This window comes from Marmota monax, unplaced genomic scaffold, assembly GCF_021218885.2.
Source record: "Marmota monax isolate L192 unplaced genomic scaffold, Marmota_monax_Labrador192_F-V1.1 WCK01_AAM20220418_F8-fsc00020, whole genome shotgun sequence".
NCBI classification, from domain to species: Eukaryota; Metazoa; Chordata; class Mammalia; order Rodentia; family Sciuridae; genus Marmota; species Marmota monax.
The window spans coordinates 12,724,344-12,742,487 of record NW_026692912.1 but is presented as its reverse complement, the minus strand read 5'-3'; the positions used below and the strand labels follow the sequence as shown (position 1 = coordinate 12,742,487).

The 18,144-nt window shown below is 40.8% G+C and overlaps 1 protein-coding gene across 1 annotated transcript in view; it reads left to right on the top strand.

Annotated features, from left to right (window-relative positions):
* The window catches only part of Brinp1 (BMP/retinoic acid inducible neural specific 1), a 171,645-nt gene that overhangs the window by 91,584 nt on the left and 61,917 nt on the right, over positions 1-18,144 (top strand). The window contains exon 3 of the mRNA XM_058581649.1: positions 15,543-15,733. Within this exon, the coding sequence (XP_058437632.1) occupies positions 15,543-15,733 (191 nt within the window). The remainder of the gene's footprint in view (positions 1-15,542; positions 15,734-18,144) is intronic.

The following is an 18,144-nucleotide window of genomic DNA, read 5'->3' as shown; positions in this document are numbered from 1 at the left end:
TCTTCTTCTCATGCTCTTCGACCCTACTCTGTTCTTAGTTACTCTCCTTATACCAAAGAAGACATTTGGCATTTGTTTTTTAGGGATTGGCTAGCTTCACTTAGCATAATCTGCTCTAATGCCATCCATTTCCCTGTAAATTCTATGATTTTGTCATTTTTTAATGCAGAGTAATACTCCATTGTGTATAAATGCCACATTTTTTTTATCCATTCATCTATTGAAGGGCATCTAGGTTGGTTCCACAGTCTTGCTATTGTGAATTGTGCTGCTATGAACATCGATGTAGCAGTGTCCCTGCAGCATGCTCTTTTTAGGTCTTTAGGGAATAGACTGAGAAGGGGAATAGCTGGGTCAAATGGTGGCTCCATTCCCAGCTTTCCAAGAAATCTCCATACTGCTTTCCAAATTGGCTGCACCAATTTGCAGTCCCACCAGCAATGTACAAGTGTACCCTTTTCCCCACATCCTCGCCAGCACTTGTTGTTGTTTGACTTCATAATGGCTACCAATCTAACCGGAGTGAGATGGTATCTTAGGGTGGTTTTGATTTGCATTTCTCTGACTGCTAGAGATGGTGAGCATTTTTTCATGTACTTGTTGATTGATTGTATGTCCTCCTCTGAGAAGTGTCTGTTCAGGTCCTTGGCCCATTTGTTGATTGGGTTGTTTGTTCTCTTATTGTCTAATTTTTTGAGTTCTTTGTATACTCTGGATATTAGGGCTCTATCTGAAGTGTGAGGAGTAAAGATTTGTTCCCAGGATGTAGGCTCTCTATTTACCTCTCTTATTGTTTCTTTTGCTGAGAAAAAAACTTTTTAGTTTGAGTAAGTCCCATTTGTTGATTCTAGTTATTAACTTTTGTGCTATGGGTGTCCTATTGAGGAATTTGGAGCCCGACCCCACAGTATGTAGATCGTAGCCAACTTTTTCTTCTATCAGACGGCGTGTCTCTGATTTGATATCAAGCTCCTTGATCCATTTTGAATTAACTTTTGTGCATGGCGAGAGAAAGGGATTCAGTTTCATTTTGTTGCATATGGATTTCCAGTTTTCCCAGCACCATTTGTTGAAGATGCTATCCTTCCTCCATTGCATGCTTTTAGCCCCTTTATCAAATATAAGGTAGTTGTAGTTTTGTGGATTGGTTTCTGTGTCCTCTATTCTGTACCATTGGTCCACCCGCCTGTTTTGGTACCAGTACCATGCTGTTTTTGTTACTATTGCTCTGTAGTATAGTTTGAAGTCTGGTATCGCTATACTGCCTGATTCACACTTCCTGCTTAGAGTTGTTTTTGCTATTCTGGGTCGTTTATTTTTCCATATGAATTTCATGATTGCTTTCTCTATTTCTACAAGAAATGCCCTTGGGATTTTGATTGGCATTGCATTAAACCTACAGAGAACTTTTGGTAATATATTTTGCATTTTTTAAAAAAAATTTTTGCAATGTCTGATATTTTGCTGCATATGCATTGGTGTTTCTTGTTTGGTTCCCCGGCTGGCAGGTGAGCTCCCAAAGGGTGATAGTTTGCCTGTCTTTCCCACTGACTGTTTATCTCCTGCATTTATAGAACCCTGGAATACAATAGGTGCTCAAAACCACTGGTTGAATGCACATACAGGTTGGGAATCATGGAATCAGTTGAGCATGAGAGAGACATGGTCATTATTTCAATTTAGAGAACTTACTATATGTCAGGTCCTGAGATAGGTGCTAAGCATATTTTGAGCAGGCTACCTGTCCCTTTCCCAGTCTCATGCAGAATGCATCATGTAGCAGGGACAGAAGGAAAGTAAAGGGGCCATTTCACGCAGGATGTAGGGGTGATACAATCTTTGAGCATGTACAGGGTGCTGTTGGTTAGCAATCATAATGGAGCAAAAGAGTTTTTCCAGGGAGGAAAGCTGCATGTGGGTAGGAAAAGCTGGAGATTACAGTGGATTTATGAACTTGATGAAGCTTTAGAGCAAAACTAAACCAAATACCATGTAACTGCAAAGGGAAGAGAAGATCAGGAATCAAAAACAAGGTAGAGAAGCAAGTAGGCAGGGAAAGGCACAGAAGATGCTTCTTCAGTGTTCAGATGCCTGGGCTACATTGTAAGTAATGGCTCGTCTCTGAAAGTTGATGCAAATGTAAGGAAAAATCAAATGTTGGTGATATCATTTATGATAGGTCCATAGAGCAGCAGTTCAGTTTGAGCAGAATGAGGACAAAGTAGTGCAGGAAGGAACTGGGATCTTGTAGTATATCCCTGAAAAAAATGTTAACTGTAAATTGAAGAAATTTTGTATTGCTTTGTGAGACAGTAGGACTCATATCTACTTCCCAATAAGCTGGAAGTTGGCTTGAGCCAACCCACACTTGGAGAAGGTTATTTTGGCTGTAATATTTAGGAAGCATTGTAAGGTTGTCAAGGTGGAAGCAAAGAGTCCAGGGGGGCAGCATTTTGTGCTTCCATGTGTCTTGGCTAAGAACCTTGCTTTACTTAATCTCATAAAACATCTCTTCTCCAGTCTGTGGACTTATTAGACTTGCCACTGATTGAAAAGAGGAAAAATGAAAGCACAAAGGTGTTAAGGGTTAATTCCAAAATTCCCCACTTCTGAGGATTTAATTGCCACCTCTGCCTACGCGTGGAACAGGGTGCAGTAATAAATAGAAACAGGAAGCCACTGAAGACTCGGGCCATTTGGAATCAGAGTCTTAAGGTAACTTGCCAGACTCCAGGGGCTCAGTGTTGGCAGATAAACACTCTGATGGTGGGGAGTGCCTGAGAACACAAGTTACTTCATGCTGGAGAAGAGAGAGGAGCCATTCATAAACCTTTTGGCGTTGCTTTCATCATTCGAGGATTATTTTTTGGGTAACTTATAAATTCCAGGCAATGTACTAAGGCAATGTACTAAGAGCTAAGAAAAAAATTCTGCGCAGTCCTGACCCCTAGAAGGAGCTGTGTCATGGAGAGGAGTGGCAATAAAATCACTACATGGTAGATCATCACAGCTGTGTTCAGTGGTCTAGGGTGGCCGTTGGAGTTGGGGAAAGTACCCTCTAGGAGTGACCTCTAGGACCAGAGCCAGAAAGTTGAGAAGCAGACTGCAAGGTGGAAACGGGGGAGATGTTTCCTCCAAAGCAGAGGAGAGCTCAGCAGTGCTTCAGTCCTGATTCTTCTGTAGAAGAGTCACCTGGGAGGTTGTTAGACAGGCAGAGGCAGCGATGTTGAGTTGCTCAAGTTTCGAGCGAGCTCCTGCCTCTATATTTTAATGTGGATTCCCACCAAATTGTGATGTGGGTGGCTGATGGACCTCACTTCAAATACCACAGATGGAATCAGAGTCTGACTCTTCTCAAATTGTGCTCCTTCACCCAAAGTGCAGGATGGTGGGAGGACAGACCAGGTTCTGGAAGTATCCCATCCACCAAGGATTGTCTACTTATATCTCATTTGCCTATTCTGCAAAATATTTATTGAAATATTATCTTTTGAATTTTTCCGAGCAAAATAAATGCTCTTTCTTTGGGTATACTCTTTATACCTGTAGCCCTAGCATCTCACATAGAAATAGAATTATAGTTGATGCCACTTACCCAATTATTTGAAACAAAATATATATAAATGGTTCAAATATTCCAGGTCTAAACAAAAGTTGAAGGTCATTAGTCTAGTGTATCTATCCATTTTACAGATGGGAACAGTGAAACCAGGAGAGGAGTTACTTGTTTATGCTAGTCCAGAGTATTTAGATTAAAGTAGATGGCAGATTCATAACACTTTTGTCCACAGCCCAGTTCTGGTTCCTCTAGATCCAATTTCAGCTTTAGTAGAAGCCAAAATATCAGGAGCAACTTGCAGAACATGCAACAGGCAAGCAGGAAATATGAAGTAGCTGAAGAACAGTCTGTATGATCTCAGGACTTGAGGTTACTAATGGGTCATCAGCTTGCTAGACAGAATCTTGGATTGAAAATGATCCTGAATCAGATCTAGAGTGTGCATAGCATAATAGAGTTAACCCTGGGTTGGGATCTTTGAGTCTGAGATTCTTCTGTAAACTGAGGATCATCATAAGTAGCTCCCAGTGTACTTGTATTCATGTGAATGTCAGTGATATCAGTTCTAATGGGCAAACCCATATCAAGATCTGGAAAAGCAAGCATGTTCAACATTGGAAAATAAAGATCTGCACTGGAGAGAGAGAGGGAAGGGAGGGAGGAGTGGGAGAAATAGCATAGTACTTTCTTCTGGAAAATTCACTGTGAGCTTGCAGAAGCATGGCTGCTAGGAAGTTGCTTTTGTGGAATGTGACCATCATCATATCTTTACACTCAAGAAGAGTAACATTTAATAGTCATGTATGGCAACATGAAGAAAGATGAACTAGTTGAAAGACCATTTTTTGGAGAAAACCATTGTGGGTTCTGTGCAAAAAAAAAAAATGGAATTAAAATTCAGACTGTGGGGGTTGTTTTATCCTATAACTGGAAACTGACATCTCTCAGTGTGTTTTGAGGTATTGTTCTACTAACTCAGAGCTGAAAAAGAACTAAGTAGGTAATCCTTTCTGTAACTGCTGTCCATCTTGTTGGTGCTATGTGAGTCTGATGCTCCTGTCAGTGGCCATAACAATTAATAGTTACTGATTGAAACATTTCCAATTCTCTTGGGCATTCCGAAGACAGTTCCTAATTTTCCATGTATATTTTCCATTTCTGAGACTCACATCATCTCCTAGTCAGTAAGGACAGCAACAGTAACACTTTCCAATCACCTTTTAGATTCTGAATTCCTCCCCAAAGTATATCTGTCAATCAGTTATGCAAATTCAGCTTCACTATCTTCAAAGACAGGGACCTCCCTGTTTCCCAGGGCAGCCCGTTCTTGTCTTCTCATTCTGACAGAAAGAGCTTGCTTTATTGAGCAGGGCTTTACCTTGCTGTCAATTATTTCTGGTCATTCTGCTTCTAGCACTTGGAGCCATATTTCCATGACAGTACAACTCCTTAGATTCCCCCACCTGGGAAGCCTGTTGGTATCTCCCATCTTCTTGTGCTCTTTGGACAGTCAAAAAGGAATGTGTTAGATGCCCACCCATGGTGTTTTCATCCCGTGTCTATGAAATCAGTTGTCTTATTTAGTCATCAAATCATAAAATTTCAGAAGAAACATGTTTGTTCTTAACTCCAGTGTGATCTGGATATTTTTAATCAGTTTATTCTGGTGTGTATTTAAATAGTGACTTTGTTATTTGGTTTAAAGTTGTTCCAAGAAGACTGTGTGGGAAAATATTCTTGTTTTATAATTTGCTTTAGTCCAGACATTTTGAATTTTTTTTAAATGGGCAATGTCTCTTTTTTGTAAAAATCAAAACAAAACAAAATAAAGAAAAATCACACAGAATATACTGACCTCTCACACACGCTCTCCTACCTTGTTCAATCTATAAGTCTTAAATCTGGCATTCTCGATTGTTTCCTTAAAATACAACATTTAACTGGGAAGGTTAATGTATTAAATCTGGATGGGCATTTTTTTTTCCTATACAGGGTCAGAATAAATACTTTCAATTTCATGGGCCTCTTGGGTCTATACCTCACTCTCTATTGCAGGTCAAATGCATCCATAGACCACACCCCCCTACTCAAAGCAGAAAGACTATTTTCCAACAAATTATTATTTACAAAACAAGCACTAGAATTTATTTGGTCTGTGGGCCATAGTTGACAACTTAGGAATTAAATAATTTTTAAATACTTTGGTACACTCAGTTTAAATAAAGGATGGTTTTAGATCCCTAGTTCCTGATATTGGCCAGAACTTTAGCACATGTGTGGAGAATGAATTGAATAAAAATATATTTCTTAACTAATTTAAAGCAGGAACAGGGAAGTTTTTTTTTTTTAAGGAAATGAAAGAGGGGTCTAGCTGAGAATATGGATGAGGTGGGAATCTGAGATGGCAGAGTGCTTTCTAATCCTAAAACATTTTACTGAGAAAGAGATATGGTAATTAAATGAGCATTACTTGCTGAGGGAAAAGGTATTCACTTTTCTCCGTAAGAGATGTAGGATAGGAGAGGGAAATGAGCGAAGACCCGGATGTACAAGACCTGGATTGCAAAATCAGCTCTGCTGCTTACAGCTATGTGTCTCTGGGAAAATTCTCTCCCTTCTCAGAGTCTTCATGTTTCTGTTTGAAGATTGAAGACACAGATGAAGACATTCTCTGTGGTCCCTTGGAGCTCTCAAATTTTGCGATCTAAAAGGGAAAATTCATATAATTGCAATGTTTAATGGGATTTATGATAATTGGAAAGTAATTGCTGCTCCAAACTTTTATTAATCCATGTTTAGTTATGAGTCATGCTTTCACAATAGATGCTTTGGAAATAAGCAGAGAGGCAAATCGAGTAAACAGAATTTTAAATATTTTATTTATATGCAGTTCATGTAATCCCTGAAGCCCATAGGCATATTAAGATCATTTAAAATATCCATTAAAAGTTATGTGCTGTACAACAAACTCCCCTTTTAGAATGCCTAGCCAAAGGATAAATAGCTAACATTTATTGAGTAGCTACTACTGCCAGATTAATTGAATTCATTATGGTTAATCCTTCCAGCAACCCTGCAAGGAAGGTACTAAGATTTCTATTGCATTGATGAAGAAGCTCAGAGACACTGAGGAATCTGCAAACATTCACTCAGCTAATGAGTGGCTTTTTGGCTGGGATTCAGAGCCAGCCTGTCCGGCTGGAAAGTTTGTGTTCATTCTCTGGTGCCACAGTGTCTTCAGGAAAGAACTTATTTTCATCCTCTTTTCAGATGCTTAGTGGAATAAACATTTGCTTGTTTTTTTGTTTCTTTTTTTGTCTTCTATTTCTTAGCTGAGCTTTTCAGAGACTTCAAGGCAGTTTGGGAGACTGTTTGCATAATGACACCAGAGTAAGCAGGGGAGAGGAGACTAGGAAGATGCAGGGAAAGACTAGACAGAGAACCATAGGATGGGAATTGCAATCTCAGTTCTGGCATGGATTTACCAAAATGGACTTTTTCATCCCGATCCCCAATTTTCTCTGCTTGTGATTGGGTGGGAACTGTTCCCATCTTTCAGGTTGAAGGGAGGAGAGATTTGTAAAAGACTAAGTGCAGGGCTTGGGATATAGCTCAGTTGGTAGAGTGCTTGCCTTGCATGCACAAATCCCTGGGTTCAATCCCTAGCACCACACACACACACACACACACACACACACACACACACAAATAAAATAAAATAAAATAAATATAACAAGATTAAGTGCACTATAACCCCCCTCCAAAAAAAATTGTAATAATGGAATGGAACAGTGGATAAGAGTGGAAAACAATAAAACTGAGGTCAGAAATCCAGGTTCTGTCCCCTCTAGCCACCAATGATATTGTGACCTTGAGAAAGACCACCTCCCTCTCCAGGTCTCAGTTTCCTCATTTGTGAAATGACAGTGACAGCTTTAGGTGATCTCTTCTGAGGCCAGTTGAGATTCTATATGGCAAAGCAGGAAGCAAGCAGCATGCTCAGAGTGAAATAAAACAGGTACATTCCAACCGGCCTTCCATAGGTAAGTCCCATAACCTCCCTCGGTAACAGTGCCCCAGGAAGAATCCCACTTGCTTTTTGGAAATGGTCCATTTATAGGAATGTTGTACCATTCTGTGTGTGTTTCTGTGTTTCTGTTTTCTTACCAAGTTTCTACTCTGTGGGAAGCACAAAGTTCCATTCCAACACTTTTTACCCTAGAGTAGGTGCTGCCATTTCTCTGAACTTCATTCCTTTACTATGAACCTTCAGAACTTTAATGGGGTTGTTCTTAAAAATAAAAAAAATATCATTACTTAAATGAACAAACTTAGAAAAATAGATTTATGTGCAAATTCTAAGCAAGGATTATTTTATTCTCTAAAGTCAATGTCTTTGATTATAATTAAAAATAATAACATTCATAATCATGTTTTCAGAAATAGTTCTTTTTTTTGTTTTAAACATTTTCTTCTTTTGCTGCATTTACCCTCCTGGGCTGAAATGATTCGATAGATCCACTTGGATGCTGCCGCTCCCACCTGCCCTCTCACTGATATTCCGGGGCTGGGAGGCGGGCAGGGGATTTGGCACCGGCACCCTCTCTCGTTAAAACGCATCATTTCTACTTCACGTGTGCCCTTGGGTTCACCTTTCCCTGATCTGACTGGGGATCCTGCAGGGAGACCAGGAACAGAAGGCAAGAGATATGCCCAGGCTCCTTCTCTCAGCTCAATGATTTCATCTCCTTACTCTCCTCTGTGATTCCCCTTGTTCCTCTCTGGGAATAATTTGCTGCTAACAATAATGGAAGCAGCCCCAGAATGCTTCTCCATCACCCTCATACTCAGAGGCTTCTTCTTATTCCATTTCCAAATGATTGCTTAATGCAACCAAAGGGATAAAGCCACCCAGGAATAAACAAATGCAAACATCCCATAACTGCAATCAATCATGCTCTCAACAAACATTTATTAGGACTATAGTGTCCATAAAATGTTCTAAAACGTACGCTTGGATAAAGTCAGTCTACCAGACAAGTATGATCTAGCTTAGAACACTTTTGACCCTTGCGGAATTGCTTCGCTGATGGGCGCGTTCGAATTTGCATTTGGCTACCTTGAACCAGTCAAACTGGGTGGATACATTGTTGAGGCCATCGCTCACCAACACCGACTCCTTCCTTGTCCGTGAGAAACCACTGGGGAGGTTTCTGTCTTATTAGGGTAGCCTGGAAATCTGTATTTCTGCAACCGTGTTGTATGTCAGCTACTCTGCTACCTTCTGGACTGCATAGTACTTTGGGCTCTGATTTTTCTTTGTCCTCTGAATGCAGAGAAGCCTGGAGACATTTGCAGTTCATGTCCATTGAGTTTTCAGAATTCATTTTTCATGTGATTTTAGCCCCAAGCTTCCTTTTTTTGTATTAATCCCTTTATCTTTTTTTCTGTTTTTCCTATATTTTAAAGCCTCAATTACCTAGGAAGCAAAGGAAGAAACTCAAGGTCATCCAGTGCTTCCTGGGGACCCAGGAGTGCTGAGGAGGACTCTATACAATATTTCAAGCAATAGAAACATCATACTCATGTCTTTCCTATGCAAATAATAAAATAATGTCATACCAAGAGCAACTCACTGCTTTTCATACCCTGGTGCAACTTTCAAAGAAGTCTTCCAACCATTATTTCATTAAACTCTTAGAACAGGACAATTTGTAGGATATAGGGTGAAATAGACCAGGAGAGAATTTCTAAACTGAGTCTGTATCTTAAATCCAGTCTCACTGCTTTTACTATGTTTCACAAGAATCAAAACCCTCCTTTCCCCAAAGGTCTATCTATTGGTACCTGTAAGAAGAGCACAGCGGCTTCCTCTCCCTTCCCTCCCCACCATCCACCCCCTGTCACCCAACTTCCCACTGGAGCTGCTCATGTAATCATAACAGCAGTAATAATATTGAAAATAGCTTTGCACTAATATTTTATTGAAGGCTGGTAATGTTCTAGGCACTATGCTTCCTGATTTAATATAATCCAAAACCCATCCCTCTAAGGCAGATGCCATTTACATTTTATGGAGTGTAAGCAATGGGTGGAAGAGTCTGGTTGTAACCCAGGCTTTCCACCTCCAGACCTAGGCTGGCGGAGACAGGGCTGAAGGTGAACTAATTCAATCAGCGTATTTCACAGGTGGAGGCACTGATGTCCTGGAGAGGCAGCACCTTCTGAAGGGTACAGAGACAGTTCTCCTTTCTGTCTCATTGTCTTTTCTCTCTCTTCAGTGCAACTTGTACTCAATGTGTCTTTGAGTGAGTGTGTGTGTTTGGAGGGGAGCGTGCATGAGTGTGCATGCGTGTGCATGTGTGTGTACAGAATCGCAGAGGGCTGATAAAGAGGGGGAAGGAGGATTCTTGAAAGGTAATGAATGCTTAGTTCTAAAAGGAACACGTTGGCCTTGCAATTTTCTCTCCAGCCTCATCTCAAACCCTGCAACCCTAGCTCTAGTCATCTTGCGTCTGCTGGCCCTGTCATCACCCACTCTCCAGCTTCAGCTCCCCAAGTGGAGTGGGCCTTGCTGCAGACTCCCCATGCCTTCCATCCAGGATCCTTTTTTAATCTCAGTCTAATTGGTTCACCCACCCTGCTGGGATGCTTAATTGGGCATAAGCATATTCTGCACATCTTCTGCCATCATGAGTTCTGCCTTCTCCTCCAAGGGGAATTTGCCTGCTCTGTGAGCTCAGAAGGAAACATATATTTTATGTTGTGCTCAATTCACTGAGAACTTACATGAAATTGTTCCTGGGCCAGCAGAGCAGTTAGACAATATGGCAAGCAAAGCGTGCTTTCTTTTCTTTTCATACTTTTTTTTTAAGGTCGTATGTTCCATGGAAAGAGTTCTGTGATTGGAGTCATGAGCTCCAGCCCTGCTAGTCTTTTGATGTCTAGTCTTATGCAAATAACTTAATGTCTTTGACATTTATTTTTCTCATCTGTGAACTAGGTGAGTTAGATTTGATGACTTTTATGAAGAAAGTATCAGTAAAACTTTTAGAATAGAGGTTATATGACTGTTGAACCAAATCTGGCCTTCCAGTTGCTTTTGTAAGTAAAGTCTTATTAGAACAAATAAGTTTACTTAAACTTACAGGCTTATATAATGAGAATGGCTGCTTGCTTCATATCATAAGGACAGAATGGAGTGTGTGGCTGAAAAGCATGAAATATTTACTCTTACTCTCTGGAAATCACATTTACAGAATGAATTTGCCTATCCTTTTTTTTATTCCCAAAATCAGTTTATGTTAGCTCATAATCTTCTTTTGACTTTTAATGTTACTTAAAATTTAAAATTCCTCAAAAGATCTCTGCCTGTCCCACTCCATATTTCAATCTTAGTTTTTTTTTCCTCTCATCTTCTTTTTCATTCAGCTCACCCATTCTACTTATCTGAACCTGCCTTCTCATGGTTCCTCACACCAACCACATCCCTACCTGAGGACATTTGCAATTACTATTCTTTCCTTCTAGAACATTCTTCCTCCACAAGATGGCCCCATGGTTCCTCCCTTTTTGCCTTTAAGTACCTCCTCAAATATCACCAAATCAGAAAGTATTTTTTTTTCCTGACCACATATAAAACTAGACCTTAAGTTACCCCTGGGCATACTGTTTTCTCTCCTTTTTTATTTGTGTGAATAACATTTATCTCCCTGTTACATACTACGCATTGGTTTCATCTGTCCACTCTTGCCAGAATATAAGCTCCTTCAGAGCAAGACTTTCATCACTTTTGTTTGTATCCTCAGGGTCAGAAAAATATTAGGTGCTAAAATTATGAATAGATAAGTCAGCCTTTTCAGCCCACATAGTTAAATCTTCCTCAGGATAGATCTAGGTGCTTTGGAGGTCTTTTGCTAAAGTGTATTTTGGTGGAGTCGAAAGCTGTGATTATTTCAGTCTTTGCTCCAACATCCCTATACTGGTTACAGAAACATTCCTCAGAATGTTTTGGTCTGGATTGTTGGCCAATAAGAACAGGGTCTACACACTCAGATTTAATAACAGTGTCTGACCCATAGTCCTTTAGCCTGTAGTCCCTGAAAATTTGTTGTTCTTGTTAGCATTTTTATGACACACGTGCTGGGTATTAACAATACCCTTATGTATCACCTGAAAGTGGACCCTTCCCAACACAGCCGTGGGTGACTGCAACCTGGCGAGAGACCCCAGGGACAAGGCACTCGGATGCCCAACCCACACAAACTGCCCCTAGCTTTGTCTTGTCAAATCCTATGTTTCCTTCAAAATTCAATTTATACAGGAGAATTCTAAGACAGCATGCTTCCCACCCACCCCTTTTTTTCCAGACCTGGTCAAGAATATTCCTCCTTGATCCCTCCATGATTAGAATTACCATTGCAACTGCAGAGCATAGTATGGAAACCCAGGGGAACAGCCATTTGCTTCCTTTGGCGTCAGGAACTCTGTCCAAGGTGCTGAGCTGGCAGTGCCTGGCTTGGAGCTGAAGCTTTACAATTGCAGTCCCTGTTCCTGGGCTCTCCCAGGGCCTGGCTCCATGCTCAGCGGGTCACGCGCTTCTCTCACTCTGGCTTCCCATCCCCTCCGGGAGGTAGGTGCTGGGTACCCAGCACTGGCTTCTTTCCTGTTTTTTTCCAGAAACTACACAGATGGCAAGCCCTGGGCCTGTAGCCGGTGAGCTTCACAAAGACTGTGAAGGCTGTTAAAAGAAAAAAAAAAGAAAAGAAAAAAAAGAAGAGAGAAAAAGAAGGAATTGAGTCATGGCCTTGTAATTTAGTGGGGATGGCATTATCCCTGTGTGTCCAAATTGGTTTTACTATTTTTTATACCTTCTCTCTACATATTTACCTTAAATGTGATTTAAGGGACAGGATATTTATGATACCATTCAATTCCTAGCTCTATCATTAACTAGCTGGGTGACCTTTAGCAAGTTACTTAAATTCTCTGTGTATTAATACTAAATAAATATTAATTCTGAGGAACATAGTCATATTCATATGAAAAAGGACAAACCAAAAGTTCAATTTATACAATACTTATAATACACATAACTATATAAATGTAGATATTTTTATGTATGCTGATATATGTGTGTATATATATGTATACACACACATAAAACTTTTCATTTTATGTTATATAATTTTATAAATTTCAGGAATAAGCTGTTAAGGAAAGATTCTTTTTCTCAGATTTATTTGGTGATTCTCACTGCCTCCCATTGGCCCTCAATGGCTGACTAACAATTTACTCCATTACTTGGTGTCTTAAAACAACATTATCTTACAGTTTCTGAGGACCGGGAACCCGGGTGCCTTGTCCCTGGATCTCTTGCTATGCTGCAGTCACCATGGCTGGCTGCTTTCTGTTCAAGCATAGCTTTCATGAAGACTCAGCTCCACATGAGGTCCCAGGTCCTCAGAAGAAGCTGATTGGAAGCTTCCCTGGGAGACCCGCTCTGCAGATCTCTCCAGAGTATCTTAGAACATGTCATGAACGAGGGAGAGAGAGCCATGTTGAAGTGGTAGTGTTTTGTAACCTAATCATGAAAGCTACATTTCATCCTTTTCATCTTCTGTTTATAGGAAGCCAGTTTCTGGGTCCTAGGATCATTGGGTCTTATGTCACCAGCCACCTGCCCCACCTATAAAATTCTCAACTGGCTGTCAAAGGCTCTCCCGACAGTTGGTCAGCCAACTTGTTAGATCCTGTCCCTTTTGGACCCCCTTCTCCATATTCCTCCTCTTCTTCCGTGCTCTTCCCATGACACATTCCGTGTTCCCTCCTCTCATTGGGCTCCTACTCTTTCTTTCAGGTGTTTAGGATTTGCATAAATGCTCTGCAGACTTTGAACTTGGAGTTTACACATGACCTTCTCTCTGAAGTTTTCCCTAGAGGCCATAGTGGTCCATGCTCTAACTCATCCTGCAGTCCTTGATTTACAATAAAATAAAAATGTTTTGTCTTCCCTGACAGACTGTGAGCTGAGGGCCATCTCCACCCCATAGGTGCCCCTCAGGGTTTCTCTAAGTGCAGTAGACTAAGTACCTAAGATATGCAGGTACTGCGTCGCCTTATCATTTGAACTACATTAAGAATTATGGACAAAGATTTCTTATGCAGACAGCCCATGAGCTCTGTGGTTTGGAAATGTATTCTAACATTAAAGCTTCTTTCAGACTCATCTCCTGTGAGTCAGGGGTCAGACTCTACCACTGAATTACCAGGGCATATTCCGGCCCGATTCCCACCCTGTTCTACTTTTTCTTGCCCCGTGGCCCTTTCTTCATCTGTCTCTCCCATGCTGTGGCAGAGAAGAGAGACCTTTTCATTAAACTCTGGTTCTGTCATTTATCTAGGCTGGCCTTATGGCCCTTTTGACTAGTCTGCATTTCTCAAGGGACAGAGAGTCTGTAACTCAGGCAGCCCTGTGAAGCCAGTTGCTCTGGGGGAGCTGCGTCTTTGCTTTAAATAACAGCCAACTGTTATTTAAGCAGAAGCAACCTGAACCAAGTCCCATTAAATTTGTGCTTGTCCTCAGTTTGTGGGATCTGTGTTCACCGTCTGTGCACATTTAATGATTTACATGTACCTACCTGGGAATTTGTGAGGAAATAAAGTTATAAAACAATAGTTTACATTGGATTAGCGCCTTGTAGTTTCCAAAGGTATTTTCATACCCTATCTTTCATGCAATTCTGCTCCAGTGGGAGAAAATAGATACTACTAATTCATATTTATAGAAGAAGAAACGTAGGGATGGAGAAGGGGCGTGATTTGCACAATATTGCGAGACATAATTTGCAAGGAGCAGAAGAAGACTTGGATTCCCAAGTTCGGTGCTTCTCCATCTTGATCTCTATAATTAGTGAAGGAAAAACCAAAATTTCTCCACAAGAACACAGCTTCATTTCCTCCAAGAAGTAGGTGTTCAGGGAATTCATGTTACAATTTAGTATTCAAGTGAGCTCTGGGCTCAATGTTTGATTTTGGAACTATCTCACAAAAGATCTCAGGCTGCTTTGTGTCTTAGATTCTGCCCATCCTTATGCGATCCACCTGTCCCCCTATCTCCTTCCCATCTTTTCGTCCCTCCGTTTACTAATTTATTCATCCACTATGAATTCTGCCATGACACAGGCAGAAATCCATCTAGATGGAATCCTAGAAGATTCCATCTCTGTAATGTCATTCACAGTCTAGTGAGAGAGACAGACAAGCAACTAGACAGCAGTGGGAAAGTAGTTCTTGTGAGATGAACTAGAAATGGATAATAGTCCCCTTTCACGGGGCTACTGTGATAATTAGATATGAAATGAGACCTGCCATCCTGGTGAACTGTAAAGTACCATGAAAATCATTATCACAATCATTATTATCAGATGATGCTGATGAGCCAGGCGCAGTGGCACAAGCCTATAATCCCAGCGGTTCAGGAAGCTGAGGCAGGAGGATCATGAGTTCAATGCCAGCCTCAGCAATGGTGAGGGGTTAAGCAATTTAGTGAGACCCTGTCTCTAAGTAAGATATAAAATAGGGCCGGGGATATGGCTCAGTGATCAAGTGCCCCTGACTTCAATCCACAGTACCAAAAAAAAAATGCTGATGATAATGATTAATGTTGGTTTCTCTTTTTTCCCCCCTTCAGTTTTCCACCCATAAGGTAGTAAAAGTGACTCCTGACTTTGTTTCCTTGATGCTCTGTGAGCAACTTGAAGGCGTGACTGTCTATCTGGTTCAGTATCCCGATGCTGAGAGTAGAACTTGTTAAATATTTGCTGACTAAATAGGACTCAAAATTCTAGATCAAAGAGTCATTTGAGAAATGTTAAAATTATAGACAGTCTCACCTAAAGAGAGGCCTGGAAGGGTTGGTTGGGTGGGCTTTGGCTAGAGGGTAGAAATGGTAAATTGAGTGTTGCTCCTCTCTCCTGCGCAGGGAGTTTGCCCGTTGGAAGGTGAGGAACACAGCCATTGAGAGGAGAGATCTGGTTCGTCATCCAGTACCCCTCATGCCAGAGTTTCAAAGGAGCATCCGTCTGCTTGGCAGGAGACCCACCACTCAGCAGTTCATCGACACCATCATCAAAAAGTACGGCACTCACCTCCTCATCTCTGCCACGTTGGGAGGTAGGTCAGCATTGGGCCTTGATCCTGTCATGCCTTTGGGTTTGGGTTGGACATGAGAGTGGAGTGCCCTGGGGGGAAAGCCTTCTTAGCTCTGTGCTGCTGTGCATCCCTGAAAGGCATGTATGGCAGAGACACCAAACTGTCTTGTTTGTTGTGGTTATACATCAGCAGATAATTCCCTTCTATGGGAGTCTAGTCTGGGTTTACTAACTTTTGTAAAAATATTGTTTAACCTTGGAATTGTCTCAGTTTGTCAGGAATGCTTTTTTTACTGATAATTATCTTCAGTCCTCTGAAATGGGGTCTGATCCAGGGAAGAAATTAAATTTCAGATGTTGTTTAGGGAATTGCTTTTGTTTATGTAAGTCCACTTTAGGGACTCATAACTGGAAGTTATCATTTTAAAAATGGGCTATCATTTGTGTCTCGTATGGGCTTGGAATGGGTTAATAGGAAAGTAGGCTAATTGCTTTACCCAGTTCAGTCTTCCCCATCCCTGCCCATCAGGTCCAATCCATCTTTGAGGGAATGAGGAAACAGAGCTGTATAAAAGGAAGGAAATTGATGCAAAAAACATGGGAAATGGTACAGACGAGACCATTTAGATACTGACTGGCCTCGCCTGCACACATCAGTTGATATTATGAGTTACAATCCCTCAGGCATCTGTTTCTATCCATGGTGAATGGGTCCACTGAACTTTCACAAAAACCACCTTGATGGTACAACTCTATGCTACCTGCTCACAGAGATGATATGATACATTTAGTCATAGCCCTTGCCAGGTAAAGAGATGGGTGTATTAACAGAGGAGGGGTGGACACTGTTGTAACGTGGATCTTCTCTTTAAAGGTGGGTGGAGCACTATGAACTCGAGCCATCAGTCCAAACTTCATGGCGGAAAGTGGTGGTTTAGTTGAACAGGAGCTTGTTAGGTAAAGGCAGGTGGACGCACTTTCTAGGCTGAGCATACAGCACCCGTTTTGAGGAAGGCAAGATCAGTCATTTGATAATGTGGGTAGAAATGTTGATTGGGCAAATTCATTCATTCTTGCTGCACAATAGACACTGTATACCGTCTGTGTTTCTCTAAACTTCAATTTAGTCATAACATTTTCATTTTATAAGTAAGGAAACCCAGGAAGAGGTGTAGCAAAAAAAGTGGGAAAAGCTAAGTTTTTAACTTAGGGTTTTCCAGTCTCTAAGCTTACAGTATTTTTATCCACCTAATACCACTTATCTCTTTTACTAATTCGCTTACCCTCCAACCTACCCACCCACTTCAACAATGACCCAATCAGCAGATATTTGTTGTCTGTTTTCAGACATTAAATTAAGTAGGACTTTGTAAAATAATTCATAAATATTCTACTTTAACATAAAGTGACAATGAGTTAATTTCTATGCTGAGTGTGACATCAGTCTGTACCCTTTCCTTTGAATATCTTCCACCTCCCCTTTCACTTGGAAAAAAAAATCATCATTGCAACTAATTCAGTTCTTCCATTAAAAGCTGTGCTCTGGTCCTAGTGCCTGGAAATCCCATGTAGCAAAGACTTTTCTTTCTCAGTGAAATATATTTTTAATTTCTCCAAGGCGAGGTGGTAAATTATTCACAGAGCCTTGTTCCGCTACTGTTTTTACAACACAACATTTTAAAATATGCAAAGCTTCGGATTGAAATCTGGTGTCGGACAGCAGGCCCTAAACGTTCCCTCGGCCCTTGCCATGGAAGAGTGGAGGGAAGGAAAAGGGTTTACTGTTGAATGAATACTGTGTGCCAAAAATCCTGTGAGGTCCTTCTCATATCATCATTTAATTCATTTATGCATGGAAAATTACTTCTTAAGGACCTCCTTATGCAGAGGGACAGAAGGGGTGTGGGAAGTTGTAGTGAGTGAAGGGGCCAGGATTTTAATCTCCTGGGTTCCAGTTCTGGCTCTTGCTTTCACCAGCTTGGTGTTGCCTCTACCAATAACTCAGTTCTCTGAGGCTCCTTTTTTATAAGTAGTCATAAAAATATTACTTGATGTAAATTTCAAGGATTAAATATAATGATGCATTAAATGTGGTTAGCATTCTTACTATGATTGTCTTATCTGGACTTAGGAACTTGCAGATCCAGGATTAAAGCCCAGTCTTGGCACTCACTAAGTGAGTGGGAAGCATTCAGAAATTCATTTTCTTGTCTGAATATCAGTTTCCCCATCTACATACGAGGAAGTGCAGAAATGTTATTTAATTATAGTTTTTTTTTCCCCAAGAACACCATAATCATTTAGCATAAATGCCGTGATGAACTCTTTGAGGTGTCAAGTCAGTTCCTAAGGGCATCATCAAACAACGGAAGATGACTCTTAGACTGTCACATACATGACAAGTAAATGTGTGTGTTTGGCTTTTTAGAGAAA